The sequence below is a fragment of the Delphinus delphis genome, chromosome 9 (genome assembly GCF_949987515.2).
Source record: "Delphinus delphis chromosome 9, mDelDel1.2, whole genome shotgun sequence".
NCBI classification, from domain to species: Eukaryota; Metazoa; Chordata; class Mammalia; order Artiodactyla; family Delphinidae; genus Delphinus; species Delphinus delphis.
Window position 1 is genome coordinate 61,794,194 of NC_082691.1, and position 27,516 is coordinate 61,821,709.

Consider the following 27,516-nt stretch of genomic DNA (forward strand, 5'->3'; position numbering starts at 1 on the left):
ACAACAGAGGCTGAGGGATGAATTTCGTTCTTCCAGATCTAGAATCAGCTCCTCTCTGCCCCTCCATGCTCAGGCATTTGTCCAACAAGCAGATATCCAGACTGGACATGGGACTCTACCTCAGAGGGTCCCTTCTATACAGGCTCTCCTTCCAAAGCGTAGTAGCTAACGTCTGGAAGTTTCTGGGGATCTGGCTCTCATTCATTTATTCAAGCAGGATTTGTGGCCCCTACTATGAACTCAGACAAGTCTGAGATTTTTCATTTCATTTTTCCCAGCCAGATTTAAAGAGGACTTAATCAAGTGGCCAGTTGACAGATCATTTCTGATGATAAATCACCCTGCAATTTTGGGCACGCATCTCAGAAGGAATTCGGAGAATTGGACGACATCTCCTTATTTGTGTGAAAGGCTTCTCAGCATGTAGCGCTCTAAAAATGGAAAAAGAAAATGATGCTGAATCCTGATTCATCCACAGATTCACAAATAATTAATTTCTTATCTGTTTCACTAAGATGTGTTTTCAGTATTTTCCTTTTTAGGTTTAACAATTACTTATAAAATTTTTAGTATCTATGTTGTTTTAATCAACTGTACCTTATATTTTACATCAAAAATTAGTTGTAATAACTCAATCCAGAAGACTTTCTAAAAAACTCTTAGAAACTTTGGTCGCAGGAAATTATTTCAATTCCGATTTCTAAATATATATTTGTGGCAGAGAAGTATGATAAGGTGAGCGATAAAAAACTTGCAACGGTAAAAAGTGCTGCATTAGCAAAAACAATTCTGTAGGGGGAATGGAGTGAAAACATAGGTTCAAAGAGAAAAGGAACAACCTAGAATTTCCAACTGTTAAAGAAGAGCAGGTTGTGGGTTTTGTTTTTTTTGTTTTGAAATAGATGAGAGTATGAAATCACTGCTGCGTTTGGATTTCATAAGATGTACTTTAAAGGGTTGGGGCAGTTTTATTTTAAAATGTAAATATTTACCAAATGCCAGAAATCACATCCCGCACAAGTTTTAAAACTTATGTGAAAAATATTAGATGTCAACTTAAAAATGTGCAAGATGGGACACATAATTTTAAAAAAATGGGGGAGGGGGCATACCTAGAGCAAAAGCCCTTTTGATCCCCAGCCTGATGGCTCCTCTGGCCCCTTGACTCCCACCTTCTCCTGGAGGGAAGGGTGGATGGAGGCCAGGATGGAGATGGCCCTGGTTGTGGCTCACGGAGACTGCAGTGGGGGGAGGGGAGCTGCTCTACACTTCCCTCCAGATTCCATAACAGGGACAGGCCATGGCCTGCTTGGGGAGCTAGGCCTCTCCTTCACGATGAATTAAACTGCCTTCAGCTGGAGAGGAGGGGCAGATATTGGCCTGGGCAAACGATAAGGGACAGACCTGCAGGCACAGGTGGAGAGGGAGAACCGGCCCCAGGCCAGGGCGAGCGTCTCTGCAAATGATGATGGACCCAGCCCACCGCCCCTGGCCCACAGCACGCCTTCAAACCTGAGGGGAGGAGGCCGGGTTTCCACAGAGGCACAGTTTATTTCACAGACAGTGGAGATGTTGTTTCTGAAGGGGAGGCCGAAGCCCAGTCTCAGGGGTGGGCTGAGGGATTAGTTCCAGTCACCAAAGACGTACTTTGGTTTCTGCTATTCCTACCCTACTCCTCCCAGCCTGTCGTCCCCCACGTGTCTCCTCCCCGTTTCGTCCTACACCCTGTATCTGGTTGGTCTAAGCGTGTACGGCTGCCCTGGCAACCTCTTCCTCCCCACCTGCCCCTCCCCAAGGCCCTGAATCGGTGGACTAGGCTGAGAAGAGGGCTCTCAGGAAAGGAGGCAGCATCCTTCCAAGGGTCCGAGGGGCAGGAGGATGGGGTGTAGGTGAGGCTTCTCTAAGTGAGAGTCCCAGGGACGAAGCCAGTGGAATGAATCTTACTCCAGCTGCTGTGCCTCCCTCCAACTGCAGAGGGCGCCACAGAACTTAGAGGCAGAAGGCAGGGGGTGGGACCAACCATCACCCCGCCGCTGGTGGGAAGACCCTTGCCATGAGTGGGGCAAAGGAGCCCCAGGTCTGTCATGAACTAGCTGTGTGACTTGGGCAGGCCCTCCCTGACTCTGGGCCTCAGTTTCCTCATCAGTGAACAGGGCGACAGTGAGGATCCAGCCAGAGAGGCTGGTGTGGGCAATGCCTGAAGCCCTGTGACCCGCTCTCCTCCGGGGGTTCCCGTGACTTCCCGGCTCAGCTCCCTCTCGCACTGAGACTTGGGGTCCAGCTGGCCCTGGTTCCCGAGAGCCCCTCGTGCTGCTGCATAGCCTCCCTCCTGCCGGCCTGGAGGGCTGGTCTCCCCCCTCCCTCTGCCCCCATCAGAGCCTGCGCAGCCAGGAGAACCCAGAGAAAGGTGCTGGAGGAGGGTGGAGAGGCTGTCCCGATGGCGGAGCGATGGGCGAGGTGAGGGTACTGAGGGTCATACAGCGGCCGTCTGCTTGATGCTGTGGAAGCTGACCCGCGTGGGTGACGTGGGGATGGACACGGCCCGGGCCCCGGGGACCCGGAGGGAGTGACGGTCCTGCCAGCGGTGCCACTTCTTCTTCACAGCCGAGCGCACCTGCGGGGTTAGGAGGCGGCTCAACTGGGCCTGTGGAGGCCAATCCTGGGTCCCGGCCGGTCCCCTCCCCTGCTCCCTGCCCCTTGCAGGGCCACCAAGGGAGGCTGGGGCGGCCCCCTGACTGCCAGCCTCACATCCAGAGACCGGCTGTTTCCAAAAGGTGTCCTTCTCACCTCCTCTGCAGCCCTGACCTCCTCTACCTCCTGAAAGATCTGCATTGCTTACCACAGCACGCAGCTGAGGTGGAGAGCTAGTCATTGCAAGACCTGCCCGTCACTGGTGCTGTTCTATTCTCATTTGTATTGCAATGGAAGAAGTTTTTCTGCAAACTGGATCATGTCCCCCACAGGCTAGCCTGGCACGTGGTTGAACAGAATAACTGTTCCGTAAGCATTGTTTGCTTGCTTTAGTGGCCCCTTCTCTCCCTGCCCTCCAGCACGTGCCGGTCTCCACTGTTGGACTTTCCTATCTGGGGTCTGCTTTAACTGACAGAGACCCAGGCATGCAGACCCCACCATTGCCCTGTGCACGGGCGGGCGAAGAGGCCTCAGGATGGCACTGGCACTCCTCTGGGGTGTCTGGAAGCTCTCGGGCCCTGGGAGGGTGTCTGCTCTTTGCCCCAGCACCCACTGTGTGTCCTCACCCACCACAGGCCTGAGCGAACATCTCCCCCAAGTCCGCCGCGCTGGGATTCTGGGCCTTGTAAGCTAACCAAGTTTCACCAGAGCCTGGCTCCCTGGAGCCCACCCACAGGCGTGTGGCCTTCTCTGCGGCGGCAGGGGACAGAAAAGGACGCGCTGGTGTCTTTCTGCTCCCTGGGTCCATAAAGGCCTGGATGCACGGCTCACACCTGACTTGCTCCTGGAAAGCGCTCTCCTGTCATCACCTGTGTTCTGGCTTCCTTCTTCTGTGAGCCCCTGCGGCCTGGGCTCCTGCCCACCCAGCTCTCCGAGTGCAATGAGAGAGTCGGTATATCGTTTCTGACCTGCAGAGTCAACCTTCTAAACTGGTTGGAGTCCCTCAGGCAGGATTCCTGTCTCCCCAAAGCTGGGTGGTTTCTCCAGACTTCCCTTCCCTTCTCCAGAGCAGAGCTGAGCAGAGCCAGGGATGCCCAAAAGGCTGGGGGGCTCCCCTCAAACTTCCCTGGAGTGGGGTCTGAGGACAGGCCTCCCAGGCCTGGTGTCATACCTCTCCATTGAAGAAGCAGTAGAAGACGGACACAAAGAAACCCTGGGAAGGAAGAGGGAGATGTCAGTGACCTGCTCAGGGAGCCACTCTGCCTGGGGGGTCGGGGGGTGGAGAGCGGACAGGATGACTGGGGGAACACTCTGACTCGGGACCCCGGAGGCTCAGAGCTGGGTAGGCACCCCCATCGTGGAGCAGGTGTACTGGGGTCCACTGCGAGTGACAGGCTGCCATGAGTCCTCAGAGCAGGGGCTGGGCCGGCAGGAGGTGCAGGCTAGGGTGACCCTGACCCAGTCAGGGGTGGGCCCACCTGGGCCCTGGGGTGGGAGTGACGGCGCCAGGGCCTGGGTTCAGGATGTGCACGCGCTTGTATTTCAGTGCATACGAACTAAACCAAGCCAGCGAGGGCACGGGTGCCTGAGCACGCCAGGTCAGGGGCGCTCTCTGTGGCCGCATCCCACTACGTGCCCCACCTGGAATGACTGCAGGAAGGAGTTGAAATAGATGAACACGATCTGTGACAGCTCGTCCTCCCCAGGGCTGACGAAGAAGAGCATGTAGGTGACGCCCAGAAGGGGCAAGAGAACCAGGGTGGCCTTCACCGCCTTCCTGGGGAGGGGGAAGGGTGACAAGACCCATCTGAGCCCCTGAGGCACGTGGGGCCTCACTCGCTGGCATCTCTTCTGGGAGCCTGAGCGAGGGCCCCGCCCAGAGGCAGGGGGATGGCCCAGATGGCCTTCTCATTCCTCCCCCGCTGAGGGTCAAGGCACCCATCACTCACCTGTACTGGATCGTCTCTGACGTGGTGGATGCTCTTAACTTCGTCATTAGGATCCTGACGATGTTGAACAGAAATACAAAATTGATCTGGAGGGACGGGGGCAGAGAGGGAAAAAGGAAGGACCACGCGGTGGGGATGAGAGGAGAGGCAACCACCTCCCCTGTAACCCACTGAGAATCCACGTCCCAACCCACTCACCCCAGCACCTGCCTGGGGTCCCAAGACCTCTGCTCCTCCCTCACCGGGGCAGGCAGGTACCCCACTTGCCGGGTCCCCTGTCACCTGAGGACTCCAGAGCCTGCTTCTCCACACCCTGACCCCAGGGAGGAAAAGCAGCCTTGGAGGCAGTGCACAAGGGCACAAAGGTCACTCCTTCCTGAAGCGCCCAGAGCTCTGCCCGGCCCGCCCCCGCTGCTGCAGGGCCCCCACTTGTCAACTGAGGGTCTCCCTGAGGCCCTTTGGACACAGGACAGTCCTGCCCTGGTGGAGCAGACCCGGCCAGATGGAGTGATTAATAACTCGGTTGCTGGGAGGAGTGATTAATCTCTCACCATTCGTCCCCTGCACCCAGGAAAACTCTAGATTCTTCGCAGACACGCCTGAGGCAATGGAGATGAACAGGCTGCTGGGCTGACTCCAGCAGTTGGCTCCTGGAAGGGCCTCACTTATCTTCATTCTGAGCCTTCTCTCAGCATCGGAGCCTGCCGCTCCCAGCCTCTCCCCGGGACCTGCCCGTGTGGCCTCCCGGGGCAGCCCTGTGCTGCATGTGGTGGTCTCTGCGGGTGTGCAAGTGTCCTGTTAACCGTGTCGGCTTGTCTGTGTGCCTGTGTGCTGCCTTCTCCATGCTCCCCGTGGGTCTGTGCTCTGTGCTTGTGCGTTTGCCTTGGTGTGTTCCTGTGTGAGTGTGGACCTGGGGACATGGACACACCCGTGTCTCTCTTCATCCATCTCCAGGTGCGAGTAGACAGGGAAGTGAGTGTTGTATGCCTAACACCCTGGGGACCTCGCACAGGAAAATACCCATGGGTCAGAAGGAGATACGTATTAGCCCAGGGGTGTCTGCTGGCTCGTGTGTGTGCACATGTCTGAGTGTGTGCGTGTGTTTATACACACACCCCCTCCCAAGTCCTGGTCCTGAGATTCCGTCATTTCTGGAGCCTCCTAAGTTCTGAGGCTTGGGGACACAGGCAGACACCACGGGACACACAGCCCTGTGGCCTCTGGATCACCCCTAAGCTTGAGGCTACTCTGGGGCCCTGGGGGCTCCCTCCTCAGCCACGGCCTGCTGTTCCAGTGCCCACAGTAGCACAGCCTGGTGAACCCAGGGCGAGGGGTGGTGGAAGCGTTCAGCCAGGGCTGCCCATGGCCTACCGCACCTTGCTTCCTCTTAAGGCCTGTCTAACTTCCAGCTCCTGCGTTTCTGGTCTATGCCCTTGGATCGTGAGGTCACTTTAACACATAGGCCGATCCTAATTTTCTCACACAAGTGATACAAAATACTTGACCTTTTCCGATTCTTCATGACTTCTGTGAGAACAGAGGTTGTTGGACTCAAAATATATTCTCATTTCTTCCACATTTCCCTGCATTAAATCTTATTCACTAATCGTCCATAAACCCACTAAGCAATTCACTCAGTTATCCACCCACTCTTATCCATCTATCCCTCCATCCATTAATCCATCCAAATATTACTCAACCATCCATTCATTATTTTATCCACCCACCCTCCCACCCACTTATTTAACATGTAACATTCATCCATCCATCTAAATATCTACTCAACATTCCATTCATCAGTTTATCTACCCACCCACCCACTCACCCACTTATTCAACAGGTAACGTACATACATCCACTAACCATCCAACCACCCATCCATCTAGTCAATAAGCAATTGCTGAGCACCTCTGGGCTACAGGGCGCTGTTCCATGTGCTGAGGCAAGAGCAGGGACAGGGGCTGGTGGGGAGGGTCTGGGAGACAAGGCCTTATGCCCTCTGCTCACCCTAGGCAGGAGCTGGTGATGCTGCCTACACCCCACCTCAGGCTGGTCTGTGCAGCCCCAAAGTCACTCTTTCCTTTTGGGCTTGGTTCCCAGCTTCCCCCTTTACAACATCTTCTCCACCTCACTTCACTGCAGGCACCTTCCTCCCTTCCCCAGGGAGCCGCTGACACTGCCCTCCCACCTGGTTTCCAAACCCTCCCTGTCTGCGCATGTGCAGAGGCGGGCAGGGAGGGAGGAAGGGGGACTGACATCTCTTCCTCCTTGGCTTCAGACACGGTTCCTTCTGTCCTTTAAACCCAGGCTGGGAGAGGTAGTCCCAGCCCTTGGGGGTGTCCTCTGCTCCCCTCCAGCTCTGGGTATTGGGGTGCTGCCATCACATCGCAGCTCCTGGTAGCGCACATTCACCAAGCCCAGCAACATAGCCAGCCTGCTTGTCCACCTGGATCTGTGGAGCCTAGTGAGTCTCAGAGGCCCAAGTCCTGAGTCCTACTGCGTTCAGGGCCCTGGTTGGGCCACAGAGAAAGCCCAGACAACTCACATCCCTGCTCACAAGGCCCCTGGACACCAGGGTTCTCCCACTAGAGTATGCACATCAAAGGCGCTTGTTCCAAATGCCGCTCTTGGACACACCCCCGAGATCCCCAGTGGCAGGTGGAGGCCCTGGGATCTCCATTTGGAATAGGGGCGGCCGGGATATTGCTGAGGAAGACACCACCCACGGAACAAAGAGGCAAGGCTTTCACCGGACAGACCTCACGTGCCACACACCATTCACCTGTAGCTGCAGGGGACAGTTCTCAGCTTGGGGCTTTCTCTGGTGCCAGGAGAGCTAGCTCAGCCTGAAAATGGGGAGAGGGTAGCTGGAAATGTGGGGATTCAAGGTCTCCAGGGCAACCTCCACGGATGGGGCATGAAGCATATGGGTAAGTAACCCTGCTGCCCGACCAGGGGTCAATTCTGAGACTCTTCTACGTGTTGCCCCATGGAAGCCTGCTTATCACTTAACGTTTATCGGTTTCCTCCCTTCCTTGTCCTCTACTCCCACCCCTCGTTGTGTTTCCTGGGACCACCTCCCACCAAGTCCTTGTCGCATGGCTCTAATTCCAACTATTCCGATTGGCATCTGCGTGGCCTTGGGCAAATGACTTAATTAACGTTTCTGAGCTTCTGCTTCCTTGTCCGTCCAGTGGGGATAGCCATGGAGCCCAGCTGGGAAGGTTGGCACAGGTTCAAATACTCATGGAAAGCACTGAGCTCATGCCTTTCCCACGCCATCAACAGTGACAACAGCCTCCTGCAAACCCAACCAGCCAACTCACTTCCCAGAACCCAGAAATGAGCACGGGTCTCTCAGACAGCTGTGGACTGCTGGGGGAGGCCAGGGGTGGCAGGGTATCCAAAGGAAGGGATGGCGGGAGGTGGTGGGTAACCTGCCCTCCAGTCTCAGCTCAGCTAACTATTAGTGATGACCTTGAGCAGCTGTTTCACCTCCCAGGTTCTTCATCTGTGAAACGGGGAGCATCATCCCTACTTCCAGGCATCGAGGATGTGAGGATCGGAAGTAATGAAGATAGAGCTTCTGGAAGGGCTGAGCTTGGAACCTGGAAGCCCTGTCCATGCATATAGCTGGGTGTGGGCTGGGTCCAAAGGGAAAGACAAGCACGGGGCTCTTGGTGAGGGTGGAACCGGAGAAGGGGGCATGGAGAGGAGGTGGGAGTTGGGTATTGTCACTGTGCCTTCCAAGCCTGTCCCCCTTCTCTGTTCATTTCCTCACTGCTGTCCAACATCTTTGCAGAGGGGGCTCGCTTCCCACCCAAGCCAGCCTTTCCGCTCACATTGGTGGAGGGGGGCATCAGTGACTCATTGCAGCTAGGACTCCAAGGACAATGATTCCCCCTTCTGACGGCTGACAAGGACTGGCTTCTATCTCTGAAATGAATGGAGCCCTGAGGGTGGAATTTCAGGCAGTGGGTAAAAAACCTTCCTAGTCATCTCCGGTTCGTATACATCAAGGACACTCCAAAGATGGGGGGTCAAATGAATCCCTGAGGAAATTACAAAAAGGAGGAGAGTAAGGAAATAAAAAGAGATAAACAGTCATTGTCTCCAAGGTAGACCAAAGAAACCCCCATTAGGCACCTGCTGTGTGCAAGGGGGTGGTGCTCTCTCAAGCATCGTGCACTGGGAGCAGGTGGCCCTTTAAGGAGCCTGAAATTAACAAGCCTGAAATAAGTCTTACGTAAATGCCAGTTTCTTATGGGGCTTTTTTGTATGTCTGTTTTTTTTAGCATATGATATACAATGGGTTCTTTTTTTTTGCAGAATGCAGCCTCTACTTAAAATCTACCTTAATTAAAGCTCGTTGTGGTTTACATACCTGGCAGCAATTATACCTTAGATGTTAATACATTTGGCAAAGGGCGGGGAGCTGGATGAGGAATAATTGCTCGTTATGCTTCCTTTGTCCCACTGCTCCAGGCTGGGGGCGGTGGGCTGGGCCCTGGAGGGGGTCGCTGCGGGTAGAGGGAGAGTAGGTCTGAGCTGAACAGAATCCCGCGGACCCTTCTCTTGCCACCAGCTGCCCTCCTTGCCTGGCTTGTACCTCACAAGGGGATGTCAGATGTCGGAGGCATTAGAAATCTGCCAGTCGGATTTTCTCTGCCCAGAACCTGAGGGCCAGAGAGGGGAGAGGGCTGCATCAGGGCGTGGAGCGCGAGGAAGGGAGAGCTGGGAGCGGGATGCCAGGCAGCGGGGTGGTGCGTACAGAATGTGTGCGGGGGGGCCGATCCAGACCCTGTCCCTCCCCAGCATCTCTGCTGGGTGGGTCCTCTGCTGTCCTCCTGGTGCCCAGCCCTGTCCCACTTCCCACTGAGGACCTACCAAGAGCACGAGGATGATGGGGCCCTGGTAGATGTAGTCCACCAGGTCGCCGGGCTCCTTGCCAAACCAGCACCTGCAAAGATGGAGTGGCTGTAAGTGGCCTGCTGAACCACAGCCTAGGGACCACTGCAGCCTCGGGGCCAGGGTCCTCTGTCTTGACTCTTTCTGAGATCCAATCTCCATGGCTGTTCCTTCCCCCGAAGCCTGGGTGGACAGCCCCAGCCCCACTGACCACCCTGGCTCATACCTGGGCTGCCTTTTGCCCTACATGGAGGGTCTGGTCTCCCCAGGCAGACTGAGGCAGGTCCTGGGTCTCCTCCTCCTTCTCCTTGCTCCCTCACCCCATCCCAGGATGCTGGGCCCAGGGCTGGACATGCAGGAGGCCCATGAAAGGAGAGCTGGGCTCCCCGTCGCTGGCCAGGGCCCAACTGCCTGTACCACCTGTTCCCGCATTGCTTGGAACCCGCCTCTCCTTGTGCCAGGCACTCAGACGCACAAAGCAGCAGATGTGGAGGCAGGAGCCTTCTCCTAGCCCGATCCCTGGCCTCATTCACCCAGGGAAGGAAGCTTGCTCCTGTTAGAGGCTTGGTTATTCTTTGGGGATGCTGGGGGTGAAGAAGCTTCAGGGTCTGGAGGAAGGGCTGGCCCAGGACCCAGTCTGGCTCTGCCAGCAACTCCTACTGGACCTCAGAAAGGGCCCCACAGAGTTCAGGAAATTCTGTGTCTTCTGCAACTTCAGAGGTCATCCAGTGCACATTGCCTCAGGCAGGATTCTCCCCTGCAGCCTCCCAGCACTGTTTTTTTACTTTTCTTTGCTTAAACACCCGCTTTGATGGGAAGCTCACTACCTCTCAAGGCAGCCCTCTCACTCTTGGGCAGCTTTTATCGTTAGGAGCTCTTCCTAATGTTGAGCTCTCAGAACCCACGCCATTCCTACCCCCTGCCCCCAGATCCCATCTGCTCCCTCCATCCTCAGAGACCCCTTGAATATTTGTATACAGATACTGACATTCCTCTGTCCCCTCTTTTCTCAGCTGGTGGCACCCAACTTCCCTGCCGTTCCCTGGCTGACCTGCAGCCAGAATTGCCATCATCTGGGCCGAGGCTGAGTATTTCAAAGTCTCTGGTGCAGAGAGGGTCCCAGCACGGAACACTGCACCCCAGGAAGAGACTGGGATGCCAGAATGAAACAAGCTTCCACTGGCCTGGCCCGGGCATCTGTGAGGGGCTCAGTACCACAGCTGGAGGTGCTCTGAGCTGAAAGCCTGGAGCCAGACTTGCCACATCCAACTCCAGGAGGCCGCCCTACCAAAGGCTAAGGGGGTCGTGCGTTGGGTGCTTAAAGGAACGATTCCTAACTCAATTCAACAAAGTCGACTTGACACCTATCGCATGAGTACCTCTGGGTGCCAAGGAAATGTTCTCAATTTAAGGACAATGGAAAAGTGAACTGTCCTGGCGTGGCTGCAATTCTTGCCCCGTGGCTGACCTGTCCTAACATCCCTCTGAGCCCCATGGCTGGCCCGTCCTTACTTACTGTTCATTCTCATAGTAGAGTTTGCCAATGGCCCAGGCGATGATGATGGGGCAGGGGATGCCTGAAAGAAGGACAGACACAGCTGCAGTGGACAGACAGATGGTCAGGAGCCCCTCTTGTAGAACACAGTGTGGGGAGGAACCACAAAGGGGTAGGATCTTGTTTCCAATCATCTAACTGCAGGCCATCCATGACCTTGAGGGGCCCTGTCCCTAGACCCCTGCCCCCATCCCTCCCTCACCCTCAGCCGTCCCCTCCAAGCAGGTCAGAGAGATGAGGGGACAGCGTGATTTTCTGAGATTTTTTGATAGAGAAGTGGAGCTGGCCAGCTTTTCTTTTGAAGCCAGAGACAAAGGTCTTTGGATTGGCCATTCCAGGCAAGAAGAGGAAGGCTATTTGTGGACTGTCCTTTCAGAGGGACTATTTGCTTCTTCCTCTCCAGCATGGAGGGGAGTGGCTGCATCCTCGGACTGTCCTGGGGATGGTAGACAGGAATGTGATCCGGTCCTTGGACCCAAGATGAAGGGAGGTGACCCTGTCAGCAGTACCCTCTCCCCACTAGACCCTGCAGGTCCCCCCAGGACCCTCACACCATCCAATGAAGAGGAAGAGCCGCTTGCGCAGGCGATCGGTGGAGTAGGTCATGACGATGGCCGTGTGCAGGTAGCAGCCCTCCACGAACATCCAGAAGAAGTTAGTCACCACGAAGTAGTTGAAACTGGTGGTGATGCAGCGGCACCAGACCTGCGCAGGGCAGGCAGCAGTCAGTGGCTGCCTGGGGCCCAGGCCCAAGTGCACAGCTTGGGCGCTGATGGAGGGGAGGTCGTTTGATTTGAGTCATGGACATGGCATTAAACACCCTTGAACCTCATTCTGGGAAGCTTCATCCTTTCTCTTCCACATTTTCCAGAAAGTGCCAGGCTCCCCTGGTACCAGGGGGTCTGACTTCTCACCAGTGTTTTCTAATCTCCTTTTTCATAAAAGAAAGAGGGAGTCTGACTCTGAGATCTTTGCACGGAGAGGCTAGAACTGAACAGCACTGTCGTGTTTCACCGTCACTTTTTTTTGAGGGTCACCTTCACTTCACAGCGAGTCAGACTGGTTTCCGTTTCGGGATGGACTATGAAATTTCATGTAGAAAAAAAATAGCGAGTCAATTAGAAGAAAATTGTTATTGAACTAGTACAGGGTCTGTGAAGGTGAGCTGCAGCGGTGGAGGTGACCCTCCCAAATCTCTGGGTTTAGGAGATTCTGGGCTTAGTGTCATCTCTGCCGTCTCCGGAGGGAGACTTCCTTACACCGGGACCTCGGGCAACTGGCCATACCTCTCTGAACCTCATCGTGCTGCAGAGAAAAGAATAATCCCATCTTGCAGGTTGGTTCAAGAAGATGGAGGTGGCAAAGGCAGGCGCCAAGAAATGAATGTTGGTGCCATTTGCCTTCTCAGCTGATGGGAATCTGTCCCTGTCCTTCTGAGCACGGTTACTACCCCTCCCTCGGGGGACAAGCCTGCCCAGAGCCACCTTGGGCCACGGCCAGGTCTGGCCTCAGGCCAGAGCTCTTCTCAACTGACCCTACCTGGCCATCTTCCCCAGGGATTCGTCACCAGGGCACCCTCAGAGCTGAGGATGTGGGGATTGGTGGTTAGAGGAGCCCTGTGATGGGGAGCTGACTGTCCTCTTGGACAGCTCAGCGCCTCTCTGTCCGGCTCTAACAGCTGGGCTGTCAGACGATCAATCAGCTGAGCTGATCACAGCCAGTGACTTTCCTCCATGGTCCCAGCCCTGATCTCGGGCCCCATGCGGCCACCTGTCTCCTCTGTTCTGAGAAAGTCCTGCTGAGGCGGAATGCGAAAGATCCCCTCCTCCCAATCTTGGTTTTCCTCCGAGTTAACAATGCCTTGTCAGTACAAGCCAACATGGGGCTGCAGGGCACCCCAAACTGACTGAATTCCACTGGTGCTGAGGCAGGGCTCAGCATGGGGCCAAGTGAGGCGTCAAGCCAGGCTGGGTGTGCGCTCAGGTCTAGCCATCCAGAGACGATGTATTGCGCAGTCTCTAACGGTGGGCCAAAGAGCTCCGCGCACGGCTCCACGCTGGGCTCTGGTTTTACGACGTGGACACAGTACTACAGTGGTTGACACAAATCCACCGTGGGCAGCTAACGTGCTGGCTGCTCAAGGTCCTGGTGGCCCAGATGTAGAGGCATCATTACAGTGTCATCTAACCTCCCCGAGCCTCAGTTTCCATGTCTGTATAATGGGGGCGAAATCCCTACAGGTCTCTCATTGGAATGAATTGCTCTAAAGCTCAATAGAGGTTAATTTCAGCCTCCTTTTCTCTAAGGAATCTCTGGGAGGTGCTAAAGTCACAAGACGGGGATAACCCAAAGCCTGCTGTCAGGTCTGTGCTGCTCCCCAGACCCCGGCCTGGAGCCCCATTCCCCCACCCCTGGCTCTGGAGGGACAATGAATGGGTGCAGGTGAGCTCAGGTTCGGGTCTGCACGCGAGGACTGGGCAAGAGAGATGGGGGCCCCCAGAGCCCAGAGTCCCCCAGGTCCGGCCCCAAACCTCTACCCAGAGACCTCATTGCTCTCATGCACTTCGTGGTCGATGAGCTGCAGCAGGAACCACGTGACATTTCGCAGGATGAATGTGGTGATGAGATTCCAGTGAATCACATTCCGCAGACAGCGGATGCTCCTGCGGGACGACCGGGGCAGGGATCAGCCGGGACAGGCTGCACCTGGGCTCAGAGCTCAGCTGGGGCGGGGGGCAGGGGGCAGCTGGTGTCATGGGGCAGCTGGGCCTGCACCCCCTGCCACCCCCTCCTCAGGCAAGGGAGAGACTCAGCCTGGGGTGAAGGCAGGGCTGCACCAGGAACCAAATTCCCATTCGCGGTGACCACGGTTGGGTCTTCCAGAGCTGGTTCCCTTTTTGCCTCCTGCATGCCCGCCAGCGGTCAGTGCCCAGGCACCTCCCCAAGCCCCTTTTGTCCGTTGGCTCCAGGGACCCCAGAGAGGAGCTAAGAATGGGTGAGGTGAAGGGGTGCCGTGGGAGGAGGGCAGAGAAAAAGCAGGGGCGGGGTGGACTCACCGCAGGGCCAGGAAAAGCAGGAAGGCAGCCACGAGGGCTGCCACAGACACGCAGTGGCCCAGGTAGTTGATAATGAGCGCGACGCGGTAGTGCAGGTCATACTTCCTCTGCTGGACACACAGACAGACACACGGGCAGACAGAGGCTTGGGGCATGTGGAGGGTGGGGCCAGGCACTCTAGCAATGGCCACCCTGTGCGTCCTGACCCTGGGGGCAGAAGAGGCTCCAAGTGTCACCACCACACCTGGCACCCAGAGCTCTCTCCTGTCGGCCCTGCGTGGCTCTTGGTATAAATGGCTGTGGTCAGGTGTCCCCTGTGCAGTTGGAGGGCAGATCTGAGCACAGTGTATTCTGAGTTATGCCAGAGATATGGGCATGTAGAACCTATTTTCTTTTTAATTCTGGAATGGGAGTTGCTACACCTGTGTTTCATCTCAGCTCACACCCTAACGGGCTGAGCAACTGAAGGTGTATTGATTTATATCTCTGGGACTCAGTTTTGATATCTGTACGATGGAGCCAACCTGTCCTCCTGTCTCAGAAGCAGCGACCTATGGCAGGTCTGGGGGTGCCTTGGGATCAGTCTGCCCGGGGTGCAGCAGTGAGGGGGTACCTTATCTGTAGAGATTTTAAGAGCAATATTAAGACCAAATAAAATCAGTCTGCTTTTTATTATCACCACGTGCTGGCAATTCTGAACAGAGGCAACGATAAAATACTCCTTCCTGCCAGGGCAGACTATCCCGCCACCCCACACCGCTTTGGTTTGCCACTGCTCAGAGGGGCTGTGAGACGAAGAGGTGACGGCAGAGGGCAGGAGGGGACCTCTTTCTCTCCTTTATGGCCCATCCCACTTGTCACTCTTGTGGCCCTCACTGCAGACCCCTTTGGCTCGCATTCTGTAGAATCACTTTCTCAGGGCAGACAGATGTTTTTCCTCTGAACTTGGACTTCTTTTGAGGAAAAGTTTCAGCCCCACTGGGGGCCGTAATGGGCAAAGGAGGAGAGGGATGGGGTGGGATGTATCATTTGGGGTCAGGAACGAGGCGAAGCTTCAAGAGGAAGGAAGCTGGCACCGCAGATAACACGGAATCCAGCACCAGAGCAAGGGGGGCTGGTGAGGTCGGAGTGGGACCCAGCTTCCCGTGGGGACTGCCCTTCTGGGGGCTGCACTTGTTTCCACGTGGAGTCTTAGAGTCAGAATGCCACACGGGGAAACTGAGGTCCAGAGGAGGAAGGAAGTCACACTGCCTGTTAGATGTCGGGGCACTGGTTACAGGGTCATCCCCTTCTCGTGCCATGTGCCACCTTGCTGGTGTCCTCCACCAGCTGAGCTCTCCTGAAGGTGAGCCTCCACGTCCCCTTCTCACAGGGCAGGGGGCATAGAGTGGTGGCAAGAGGTGCAAGAACGGGGTGGGTGGGTGACACAGGACTGGTTCTGCCACCCTTGGCATCCTCTGTGCTCTGAGTCCTACTACCTGTACAGGACCAGGGGTGAGGCAGGTGGGAGCCACTCACCTTATCGTCCAAAATGGGCTGACACTGTGAGTAGTTGATCCGTGAGGCCCAGGTCCCGTTCTCCAAGCACTCTCGGTAGGCATTCCCTACAAACACGCACCAAGAGGCGGGTCACTCCCCTCCTCAAGAACACTCCCTGGCTCCCTAGTGCCCACAGGATAAGGTCCCTATGTCTCAGCCTCTCTAGGCCGGGAAACACGTCTGAACGTTCACGTGAAAGTCATTCATGTGAAAAGTGCACAAAAGCCTTACCACTCATGGTAGCTAAAAGGCATGATAAAACCCGTTTCTGATACAATTTTGACTAGCATTTTGTACACTCGCTTTAATTTTGTTTGAAACTGAACCCCACCGTGAGCCCTGGGATGTGGCTGAACATTCACTGCTTTCAGCATGCCAAAGAGTTTCCATCCTAATCGCAATCATTTTATGCTCCTGAGATCCATACTTTTCCCACCAGTATCAGCACTTCCACTTTCACCATAGTCACTATTTCTACAGCAGGTGTTTGCCCTGTACCAGGTCCTCTTCTAACTGCTTTGTTCACACTCGTCCATGCAATCCTCAGGCAACCCCATGGAGTAGGTACTGAGATTAACCCATTTTACAGATGAGAAAACTGAGGCACAGGGAGATCAAGCAGCTTGCCAAGGATACAAAGATGAGAAGATTCAAACCCAGAAGGTCTGACTTCAGGGTTTATGTTCCTAACCCCTAGGCTACTGAGTAGCGGTACCGGAATGACGGCAATATGGGGAAACAGGACTGCGCTGCTGACCTTGAGCTGCGGCTGCCTGGGAGACCACCATGTGATCTCTAAATGTTTGAGAACCTGGCTCTGTGTTAAAGTTGGAATGTGATGTGGGCAAAGACATTTCAGAGCATCAGTGTCTGATGTACTGAAGTGAGGGTTTTATTGAAGGGAGACGTATGAAGTTCAAGGAATGCGCATATTTTCTTTAAATCCTAGTTTGACTGTCAAGATCTAGCTCCTAAGGCACGCTCTCCAGGTAGCCCATCGTCACTTCCATCCAGAGAAATGCCTCACACCTGATAACTCCAAAGCCCTCTGCCAGCCTCTGCTCTGCATTTCGCTGTCTTATGTACCCTACCTCCCCCGCTTACTTACAAATTCTAAACGATCTATTGTTTGGGGATAATTTGTACCAGCGTTCTGCTCTCTGGCTAATGGGCAGTTGTTTGTGGATTTTTCTTTTGGGCTTACGTTAGAATCACAATATAAAGCTAATTTTAAAAAAACAGCTCACAGAGCACAGAGTCACAGAGCTGAAGGGGAAACCTTAGATTGTTTTTGGAAGCAATGAGTTCTGAAATAATTAAGTTACTTTAAAAATCCACTTCCGCTGAGCTAACAGTGAGTTAAAAGCAATGGAGTTACGAAGGAGCACTTGCTGAAGAGCAGAAACAATGGGGGAGATTCTATTAGCCTAATTGTTTTTTAATTTGGTGCTCTGAGCTTATAGATTTTTCAAATTCGGGATTTTTACTGGCCTATTCCTGCCTCCTGGGCCTGTCACCTGTCAGCGAGGCCTGCCTCGGGCAGGTCCCTGGCCCAAGTATGAGTCAGTCAGGCCAATGCTGGTCTGACACCGACTCTGACCCCAATATGAGGACACTAGCTCCTAGCCCCTGACCATGGCACCCAATTCCCCACTTGGGTTTTCTCCCTCTACAGGATTGTTTTACTACAGGTTGTATGTTAAGAGAAAGAAAGAAGGGTTGTATGTTAAGAGAATTTCATGCATAGGGTCAGTGATGTTACTGACCTAAAGGACAGAGTATGGGGTGAAACCAACGGGACCAATGTAAAGGCGTTTTGGGATGGTGGGTGATTTTGTAAAATGAACAGTCCCTCCCTAATGGGGATTTAGAGTCCTTCTCAACAGGCCTGCGTGAGGTGAGACAGACCCTGATCCTGGCTATGGTTCAAAGGGCAGAAAAATTTATCTTCTGTGAATGTGTTCCTAGATGTCATCTAGCTTTTCTGAAGTCAGTGCTAAGCTCCTTCCTCCAGGAAGGCCTCTTTGATTGCTTGCATCTCACGAGCCTCTTTCTCCTGAGCCTCCCAACACCCCCAACCCTCTCAGTCCTGACAGCCTGAGCCCCACATTCCAGCCCTTGCTCATGACCTGGCCTCAGTTGTTCAGGTGGGTGAGTCTGGTGTCTCACATCAGTGTGGGGCTCCCTGAGGACAAGACCTCAGAATATTCATCTCCCAAGTATGATATCTTGTGGTGGTACCGACCATGGGGCGGGCTTGCGGAAAGGAGGGGGTCAGGATAGAGATGCTGCACATCTGAGACCTTTCTGGTCCCTCACATCAATGCCCCTGGGGTACCAAGCTCCGTGGATTCTGTCTCCTCTTTCTTTTTCCGGAGTCCATCCCTCTCCTGCCCACCCTTCCACCCACTCTCTAGTCACCTTGCACTGGCACAACACCCTCCTATCTTGCCTCCTGGCTTCATCTCTTGCCCCCCTCGACTCTCTATCCTTTACCCCCACTGCCAGAGTGATCATGCTGATTTCTGAATAAAAGTCATCAGCAGCTTTTTATTGCTCTTGGGAATAAAGTCCAACTTTCTTGGTGTGCTATTCAAGGCCCTTGACCCGGGCCCCAGCCGAACTTTCCTGACGCATCTCTGTGGCAGCTGGCATTTACACCAGCAGGCCTGGCACACACCGAGCTCCGTACCGAGCCACCCCTTGAGACACCCTCCGCACTCTCACCCTTTACGCATGCACATATCCCTACAAACTCCTACTTACCTTTTAACCCCCAGCACTAATGCCACCTCCTCCTGGAGGCTTCCCCAACACCCAAGGTATTCCGTAATCTCTTCTTTTTCTCTAAACACCTCCTCTATGTCTTCCCATCTCTTGAAACATAGGTCTTCACACTCTATTGCCCTTGAACTACAGCCACATATCCATTTCATGTCACAGTCCAGTACACACACACACACACACACTGCTCACATGACTGAATCCAGTTTCACAAAGTGAAATTTATCTTGACCACAGCTATAATATTTTTCTTTCTATTACATTCTAATGAATTATATTTATTCTATATACAAATACTAGTCACAACCCACTAAATTTACTTCACAATCCACTATCGTACAACATAGTTTTGAAAAAGAAAAATCTCTTTTAGAGCATTTGCCGTAATTCACTATGAGTCTCATCTCTTTAGAATTGATCCTTCTTTTCTTTGCTACAGAACTTGAGCTCCCTGGGGACAGACAAGTAGGAAGAAACCATATTGGAGTCAACAGTTCCCTCCTCAGGAGTGAGCCATTGAGTATACGTGGGCTGAATCAAATTGACTCAGGTCTGTTGAAACCCTGGAAGGCAGGGTCTGAGATGTGGGATGTAGTGGTGGGAGGGAGCTTCCCTCTGGGGGCCCAGCCATGCCTGGGAATGAGGCTCTGGCTATAGACACTGGGTACCAGGGGACTGGAAGAGAGACGTTCCCAGCACTTCAGGGGAGCTGGCTAATGAGGACACTGCGCCCTCAGGCACAGCCTTGGACAGGAGAAAGTAAGACAGGAAGAGTCCCCCCTGGGACCCACAGGAAGATGCGCACGGAGAGTCTGAGGGCAGATGGTCAGGCCAGAATTGTGGGGATGGATGTAGTGAGGTGGGTGCCTGTTACCACAGCAACGCAGGTGCCTCCACTGAAGATCGATGCCAATGGTGTGCAGTGTAGTCTGCCAGGGGCATTAGGGTCTGGGTGATGCAGGCAAGGTCTTCTCTTCCAGAGCTCTGTGGTCTGGGAAGCCTGCACTCTCCTGCAGCGTGCCCTGGCCTGTTGAAAGCCCTCATTACAATGTGCTCTGTCCCTTTCAGATGCTGACACTTTGACAAGAGCTTCTGATTTGGGCAGTCACCTGAGAGGTCCAGGAGCCTGGCTGGGAGAAGATGGAAGCCGAAATTCTAGCTGTAATTTTGTCTCTGGCTGATTAAGTGACCTTGGCTAAGTCCCGTCCCTCTCAGCCCCACTTTCCCCACTCATAAAAAGGAATGTAAACTGCTTCTCCGTGATGCTACTGGCATCTCAGGTGGGTCAAGTATTCGTTGTGTGGACCTAGCTATCTCCTTCCTGTCTGGCTTCCTTTTCAATCTGCTAACTGCCAGTAGTGCCCTCAAGCCACTGTGACAACCCCAGACACCCATACATCACTTTTAAGCGCTCCCGAGGTTAGCACTTCTATCTCTGATAGTCGAACTGGCAATATATGGGAGATGGGGACCATGAGGGACCCCATTTTTTGGGGTGGTTATGAGGGAGAGAGTGCCAGAGACAGGCTGGGCATAGGGATGAGTGGGAATATGGTGGAGAAGCAATGTCGTCATTGGCTGTCGGGAAAGAAGATGACAAGAAGTGAGGGTGGGAGGGTGCTGACAGGGTGATGGGAAGGGCCAGAAGCAATATTTACCGAAGGGATGAGGTCATGTGCAGGACTGAAATTTTCAGCACCACGGACAGCAAAATGCTACCACTGCCCACTTCCCACCATGAACGCAGGTGGGGAACCTTGGAGAGCGCCTAAGACTTACCCCTCCCCGCTCTGCCCATTCAGCCCATAGCCCTGGGCCCAGGCCAAGAAGGTCAAGATAATCCATGACCCTCTTCAATGCCCAGCTTCAGTCCTAGTACCTCCAGGTGCTTCCACGACAGCTCCAGACCCTGGAGGGTCAGCTGCTCACTTCTCTTAGCTCATGCTGGGTCGGTATTTTTCTCTCATTGATTTCTGTAAAGGGGTCATGCCTTCCCAGCTAGCTAAGGAGTAGGGGTGGCAAGGCCTAGGTCACCTCTGGCCCTTTCTTCAGGGCTACACAGAGCTGCGCACACAGGGGCTCAGGATGGACCGAGGTGGTGCTGTTGTCTAGGCTACCGGGGAACTCCAAATGAGAATGAGAGGCTCAGGGTGGGCCAAGAGGATAGTCTGTCCTTGGACGCCCAGGCTCTGTCAAGCTGCACGGCAAATGCAAAACTGTCCCACGTGCAGGAGCACCTTGAGTCGCACACTCATGGCACACTCTGAGCCCCGCTGCCAGAACTGTTGACACTGTAAGTCCAGCCCTTGCTGGGTAGGGGTGTCCATCTGAAATAGCAAACCTGTGGTCAGCATCCTCCAGGTTCCAGGCAAGAAAGTAAATTGGGAACTGAGTCAGCAGGCATCTCCTTGGCAATTTAAGAGGGCGAGGCAACTTCTCCTTCATTTGGTCTCAAGAGGCCCAAAGAGGGAGACATGTCCACGGTCACCAGCAATGAAGAGGCAGAAATAGATCTCTCTCCCCCAGGACACACTTTCTTACGGGAGATCCCGGAGTCAGTGTTTCTGGAAGGGAGAGGCTCTCCCTGCTACCCTGTGTTCCAGAAGATGTAGTCAGTTGTGCCACCTCTGCAGGGTCCTAGCCACTTAGTGTCTGGACCCCCAGAGCAGAAAATGCCTGAAGGGCCAGATATGCCACCCTCGGTCCCCTTACTGCTTTTCCTGCAGTTGGACTACTGCAGACCTAGCTATCTCTTTCCTGTCTGGCTTGGGACCTACACCTTAGGTCACTTTTCTTTTGCGGGAAAGATCTCTACTGCCTGGACTAGGCAGTGATACTGTGGGCTTTTCACCTCCAGTTAAGAGACCATTTGGGGAAAACACGGTACAGTCGTGGTGCCAATAGCACGGTCTCCCTGAGCTTCCCAAACAATGTGCATCTCCCTGAGTTAAGTCTGAACATTCCCCGTCTTGATCTAATCACCGCACGTTGGTGGGGCAGAGGTGGGGGCAGCTGGTGACGCTCACCCAAGCTCAGGACCAACCTGCTGGGTTGAGAGATCGGGAATCTGCTATCACCAACCCAGTCATCAGGTTGGGAAGGGCCTCCTCGGGGCCATCTGCTCGTGACATCTGGGATGAGAGAAGGGCATTTCTTTCCCCTCTCTTCAGTATTGTGTGGACGCTGCTCTCCAGACCCCCTTGTCCATTCTGGACCTCCCCAAACCCTCAGCTCTCTATATCTGAAGGGTTTTTCACCCATGATGCCCCTCCGTCCTTGAGTATGTATGGCAGGGGTAAATGTCCACACTTACAGCAGACAGTGGGGAAACTGAGTCAGGGAAAAGCAGCTTCATGGAGACCACAGTGGGCCCATAAAAAGGGAAGAGGTGTGAGTGGAATCCAGCTCACTGTGTGAGATCACTGGCCTCCCCAGGGAAGGGGCAAGTGGGAGGAGGTGCCTACCCCTGCTCCAGCCCCTATTGTGCAGGGCTCCCTCCATCCAGGCATCCCTAGCAGCTCGTCGCCATGACACCCGCCAGCGGAGGGAAGCGGAGAGAAGGAAGCCTGCGGCACAGGCTGCCGCGGAGGGGAGGATGTCAGGGGAAGGGGCCACGACAGCTCACCCAGCACACCGCCCACCCTGTACAGAGAAACGGAGGCCCAAAGAGGAGAAAAGCCTGCCCAAAGGTGAGACAAGCAGGATTATGTGAAGTGACGGGGGTGGGCGAGTGGGGCGGGCGGTGAACACATCTCTGGCTGGCAGAGTCCTAAGCCTGGGGACTTAGGGGGCCAAGGGGCTGCTTCTCTCCAGAGGCCTTTGGGGATCAGACCCTCTTAGTGTAGACAGACCACCCCCTCCCAAGACACCATCCAGAGACCACTCAGTTTAGTGGCTCTCAGGGACAACAGAAGGCCACACCACCTCAGGACAGCCATCCTCGGTGCGAGTGGGACCCTCAAGGACCTGATCCTGGAGACACTCCTCCTCTTTCCAGACCCTAGGCCTCGCTCTCCTCCCCTTGCTGCCAAGAGCCTAGCTGGGCACGGGGAGCCCTAGGCAGCGTCGTCTCCTAGTCATGACGGGGCCCCATGAGATTAGTATGTTTTCTGTGTCCTTCACACAGATAAGGAAATTGAGACTTAGATGGGGTGGAGCTGCCCGGCACTCAGTGAATCGCGGCACAGCCAGGACCTCGGTGAGCTCTCCTGAAGCTGAGTCTGGGTTCTTCCTGCTGTTCCTCGCCTCCAGCTCCACCCCTGCAGGAGCTGTGAAAGGAAGTTCTGGCCAGACTCTGGAGCACCTGGTCTGAGGTGGGTGAACTGCATTTGGGGTCCTGTGGGGTGGGTCCTGAGAGTCACTGGGGGTGGCGATTTGCTCTGGGGGTTCCAGACTCTGCTGGGGTTGCCAGGGTGTGGAGGGAGTGGGCAGGGAAGGATGCTGCAGCCTCTGACTCAATAGCAGGAGGGAGGGGAGGGGCAAAGTCAAAGTTCCCAGCCAATCTGGATTCAGATTTAGATGGTACATCCTGGACATCGAGCGGCATCCTTCCAGAGTACTCCAGTCCTGCATCATGACACTACGGACAAGCAGCTCGGACTCTAATGCTAGCAGAACCGAGGCCCACGCCCTGGCATTCAAGGCCTCCATGATCCAGCCCTATTCCCTCTCCACCTCTGTTCCCACCCTCCCTTCCACCTGACACATCACTGGCCCAATTTTTCAAGGCCCTGCTCTCCAGCACTTCCTCCATGAAGTCTTCCCAACTTGCTTCTCCCTGTTTTTTGGAATCAGCTTCCTCCCATGTACTCCTACAGCCTTGGCTGTGCTATTTCACTTAAGAGCAAACAGCAAAAAGTGCTCTTTAAGAATCTCTCTCTCTCTCTATCACAGGAGCCTCTGGAAGCCTGGGTCAGGTCTTATGCCTCTTTGAAGAGCTTGTTTCTAGTGGAGAAAAGGCAACATACCCACAAACCCAATAAAAGGTGAACCTGGACAGGGAATGGGACAGTAAGTGGAGGATTCCTGGGGAAGGGGCGGGGGGCTGCATCTTTGGTCTTCCCTGAGATGAAGGGTCCTTAAGCAGAGGGACAGCTGAGACTCCACTGTTACACTTCTCAGCTGTCTGGGCCCCATGCATGCAGAGGTGGAAAATGCTAGAGCGTGGGCTGAGAGCCCCCAGAGCCTGCTGAGGCTATTCAGGGTGCTGGCTTTCTGTGGGACCCTGGGCAAGTGTCTTTTCCTCTCCGGTCCAGTCATATCCCAGCCTTAAGCAGCAGGGGCGGGGAGGGCTGAACTCAGCACAGAAGGCCTCACAGCTGGGAAGTTCTCAGGTGTCTGGATGGCCAGAGGGGCATCCTTTCTGCTCTGTCTCTCTTTCCTCCTCCTTTCCTCAGCCAGACCCTCAGTGATGGTCATGCCTGTCCCACTTTCCCTCTCTCCCAGCAGGGGACAGTTCTCACACACAGGGTAACTGCTGACCCTTGGGCTTCAGGGGTCAGGGTGTGGTTGGGTCTCACTGGGGACTGGGAATGCAGACCTGAGTTCCTGGAGTCACAGCTTCTATTCCTCAACCCAGAGGCCCATCTACCTGGGACCCTCCCTGAGGCTTCACCCCAGGACCAGGCCTGTCCTCAACAAATGTAATGTCCCCACTGCTTCAAGACCTTCAAGAACCACTCCCACCCCCTCCAGGAAGCCTTCCAGGAATGCTCTAGTGCCCACCAAACCCATCTTTCCAATCCCTGATGGTTGATTTGTGTAAGCTTGGTCTTTAAGCAGCCTGGGGCTCTGTGAGGACAGGGCTCAGCCTTTCTCATCACCCCTGGCTCCTGAGCACAAGCAGGTAGACCCAGTGGGAAGACCCCATGTCTGGAGACCACCTAGTTTATGTGTTTCCATTTTAACACAACTAGGGCTTCAGAATGTCTCTAGACTGGGGTTCTGGGAAGTGGAGGCCCCCCAGTCCTCCCCATAGGGTTGGGTTAGGTGAGGCATCTCTTCCCCCGTCCTGGCAGATGTCTCAGTATAGATGGGCCTGCCATTCTCAGCAGGACATGGTGCGAGCCTGAGGTCAAGGAGCCGAGGCTGAGCCGGGCTGGGCTTAGTGATTCCGCAGGAGGAAAATGACCCTGTCCACGAGGCTGCGGGACCCTCCTTTGCAGACACGAGGCCCACAGGGACAGGCAAGGGGAGGTGCCTGAGTGGGGCAGATAGAACGAGGGATGGGAGGAGGGAGAGATAGAGGGTTTGGGGAGAAGGGAGGGAGGGAGGGGGGATGGAGAGAGGGGTAGGGGGAGGGAGAGAGAGAGAGAGGGAGGAAGGGAGCTGAAGAAGGAAGATGGAGGGAGGGAGGGAGGGAGGGAAAGAGAATCACATAGATAGAAAACAAGATAGAGACTGAGAAATACACAGAGACATACACACAAAAAGAGACAGATAGAAAATACACCCAGAGACAGAGATAGAACCACACATAGAAATAGAAACAGAGATAGAGCCATGGAGACAAAGAGAACAACACAGAGAGAGACACGCACACAGAGATGGGCACAGGAGTGGAATACAGGTGAGAGGTGGGAGGAAAATGGAATACAGTGCCCACCTCTGGCCAGACCACTGCTGGGCTAATCCACTTCCCTTCTCCCTACAGACAGGGAGATTGAGGCCCAGGAAGCGGGTGGGACTTGCCCCAGGTTCTACTGTGTATGGACATTATGATAGTTTTGGGTGGCCCCGAATTTGAACCTGATTCCCATATGGGCCTCGGGGAAACCTGGGAGAGGCAGAGAACACCTCCTGCCACAGGGCTGAAATGCCAGGCCCTCATCTTCTAGGCTCCCTTGTAGCCAGAGCTGGAGTGTGGGACCCAAAGCTCCACACTCCCCCCACCTCAACAGATGCACTGGCCCCGAGGAAATCAGTGAGCTGGGGGCCCACAAAATGGAGATGGGCAGAGTGTTTCCTGGGGACCACTGCAGGAAGCTTAAAAACCCAAGGCAGTGATGACAGCAGGGCCATGGCCCATCTGGTGGCCAGGGCTTGTGACGTTGTCAGGGCCCACTGAGGGAGAGTAGGGGCTCCCTCACTGGGCCAGCTCTGCCCTGAGTTCTTGGCTGGGGACCCCATTTCTGGTTCTGGTTCTCCGTTCCATCCAGTAATTCTGTAAGCTCCCCAATAGCCTTTCAACAAATTCCTTCTCTGTTTAACCCATCATATTTGCTTTCTCAGAGGCAGCAGAGCCTTAGTTAGAATCCTTGTTCTGTTATAAGCTGTGTGACTTTGGGAAAGTCACTTAACTTCTCTGTGCCTCAGTTTCCCCATGTGTAATATGAGGATAATACCATGTCTGTTATTGGGTGTGTGTAAAGATTAATGAGTTAACACAGGTCAAAGACAGTACAGACACACAGAACCTGCACCAGGTGGGGGAAAACACTGGAGGGGACTCGGACACGTGGGCACTTAACTGGGTTCTGCCACGGACGAGCATGGGTGGCCTTGAACAAGTCCCTTCCCTTCCCTTGGCCATTGCTGAATCTGGAAACAGTCTCTGGGTAAGAATAACAAGGCTCTGACCAAGTCTCCCACACTTGCTACCTGTAGCTGTTAGCTAACCACACAAAAACTCCTGAATACCTTGTCTCCAGACCAAGGCACTAGCCTGGGCTTCCTCAACCAGCCAATTGCGTTCTCCATATCTTCACTCAGACGTCCCTCCAGCCCCTCAGACCACATATCCTCTACTGTACTCAGCATTTTCCTAGTGTGGTCCCTGAATCCTCCCTCTTCCCTGTCTCATGCCAGTCTTGTCAGTTACAAACGCATCCTTGCCCTCTTCTGCTCTCGCAGCCTCCACTTGACCTGAGTCAGTTACAGGAGTCTCCTAACCCCTCCTTTTGCCACCAGAGACTCTGTGTCCCAAAGCTGAGCTCCTCTGCTCACAAGCTCCCCTAGGCTCCCTCCTGCACCAAAGGTGAAGTCCTCTGCAATACTGTGAGTCATCTGACCAGCATCCAGCCATCTGGTCTCATCTGCTTCTTTCTCCTACTACCTGTGCTCCATGTAACACTGGCCAGTCCCGAGGCACAAAGTACAGTCCCCATCTCTTCCCCTAGACTTACTATACTTTCACCTACTAAAATCCCACCTGTCCCCAGAAGTCCAGCTCAGAGGCTAAACCCTCCCTGATCCTCCAGGGTGAAGGCATGAGTCTTTTCCTGTCCCTCTAAGCTCTTCTTGCAAACTGTCTCTCACGGATGCAGTGCTGCCCAGTGGTTAAGAGTGATGGCTGAGGGCTTCCCTGATGACGCAGTGGTTGGGAGTCTGCCTGCCGATGCAGGGGACACGGGTTCGTGCCCCGGTCCGGGAAGGTCCCACATGCCGCGGAGCGGCTGGGCCCGTGAGCCATGGCCGCTGAGCCTGCGCGTCCGGAGCCTGTGCTCCGCAACGGGAGAGGCCCGCGTACCGCCAAAAAAAAAAAAAAAAAAAAAAAAGAGTGACGGCTGAGGGAGCTGATTATAACCTTGAAAAAACTGACTTCATGTCTCTGAGCCTCAGTTTTCTCATCTGCAATATGGGCATAAGAGCAGTACATGTCTCAGGAGGCCTTAGGGAGGTGGGGATGATGGGATTATGTATGCAAAGCTCTCTCAGTGGTAGCTGGCACCTGGACCACGATCCACACTTGGTAGCTTTGTGGCCGATTCTCTGTGCTCAGCTGAGTGGACGAAAGTACACGAGGACTGTTGCCTAAGCTTCTGTCCCATGCAGGCAACGCCCGCTCTCTAAAACATGAGGCTTCAGCGGGGGTCTGGCTGTAGCATAACAAAATTGGGTAGGAAGAGGAGCTGGGACCCTTCCTCCTCTTCCCCCAGGCTTCTCATAGGAGCTTTTTCCCTCCCCGTGTCCTTCTTTCTCCAGGAAAGATCCCACTGAAAAGGCAAACAGAGCAGGAGGAAGCGGTGGCTAGGAGGCAGGGGAGGAGAGAAATCAATCACCCCATTGCCATTGCCATTAGCGACCTTGGCTCTTCCCACTTCAGCCGCCACACTGGTTAATGGCAATGCTGCTTCTGCCCCACACGCTTCTCCCA

General features: G+C 54.4%; 1 protein-coding gene and 1 long non-coding RNA gene across 11 annotated transcripts in view; one reads left to right on the top strand and one right to left on the bottom strand.

Annotated features, from left to right (window-relative positions):
- Positions 1-994: 994 nt before the first annotated feature.
- CRHR2 (corticotropin releasing hormone receptor 2) overlaps positions 995-27,516 on the bottom strand; it is a 45,005-nt gene continuing 18,483 nt past the window's right edge. For 3 of the 10 annotated variants that reach the window (XM_060019923.1, XM_060019927.1, XM_060019931.1), the window contains 9 exons: positions 15,618-15,703; positions 14,100-14,209; positions 13,589-13,706; positions 11,595-11,748; positions 11,005-11,065; positions 9,468-9,540; positions 4,581-4,666; positions 3,803-3,844; positions 995-2,596 (listed from right to left, as the gene is read on the bottom strand). In XM_060019923.1, the coding sequence (XP_059875906.1) occupies positions 2,248-2,596; positions 3,803-3,844; positions 4,581-4,666; positions 9,468-9,540; positions 11,005-11,065; positions 11,595-11,748; positions 13,589-13,706; positions 14,100-14,209; positions 15,618-15,703 (1,079 nt within the window). In that variant the 3' untranslated portion in view covers positions 995-2,247. Of the gene's footprint in view, positions 2,615-3,802; positions 3,845-4,272; positions 4,409-4,580; positions 4,667-9,467; positions 9,541-11,004; positions 11,066-11,594; positions 11,749-13,588; positions 13,707-14,099; positions 14,210-15,617; positions 15,704-27,516 lie in introns of all 10 variants that reach the window. The other 7 variants (XM_060019926.1, XM_060019930.1, XM_060019925.1 and 4 more) reach the window with 5 other exon arrangements.
- Positions 21,975-27,423, top strand: LOC132430682 (uncharacterized). Its single transcript, XR_009520545.1, has 4 exons — positions 21,975-22,111; positions 22,549-22,735; positions 23,316-23,407; positions 27,345-27,423. It is a non-coding gene; the product is annotated as an uncharacterized lncRNA (long non-coding RNA).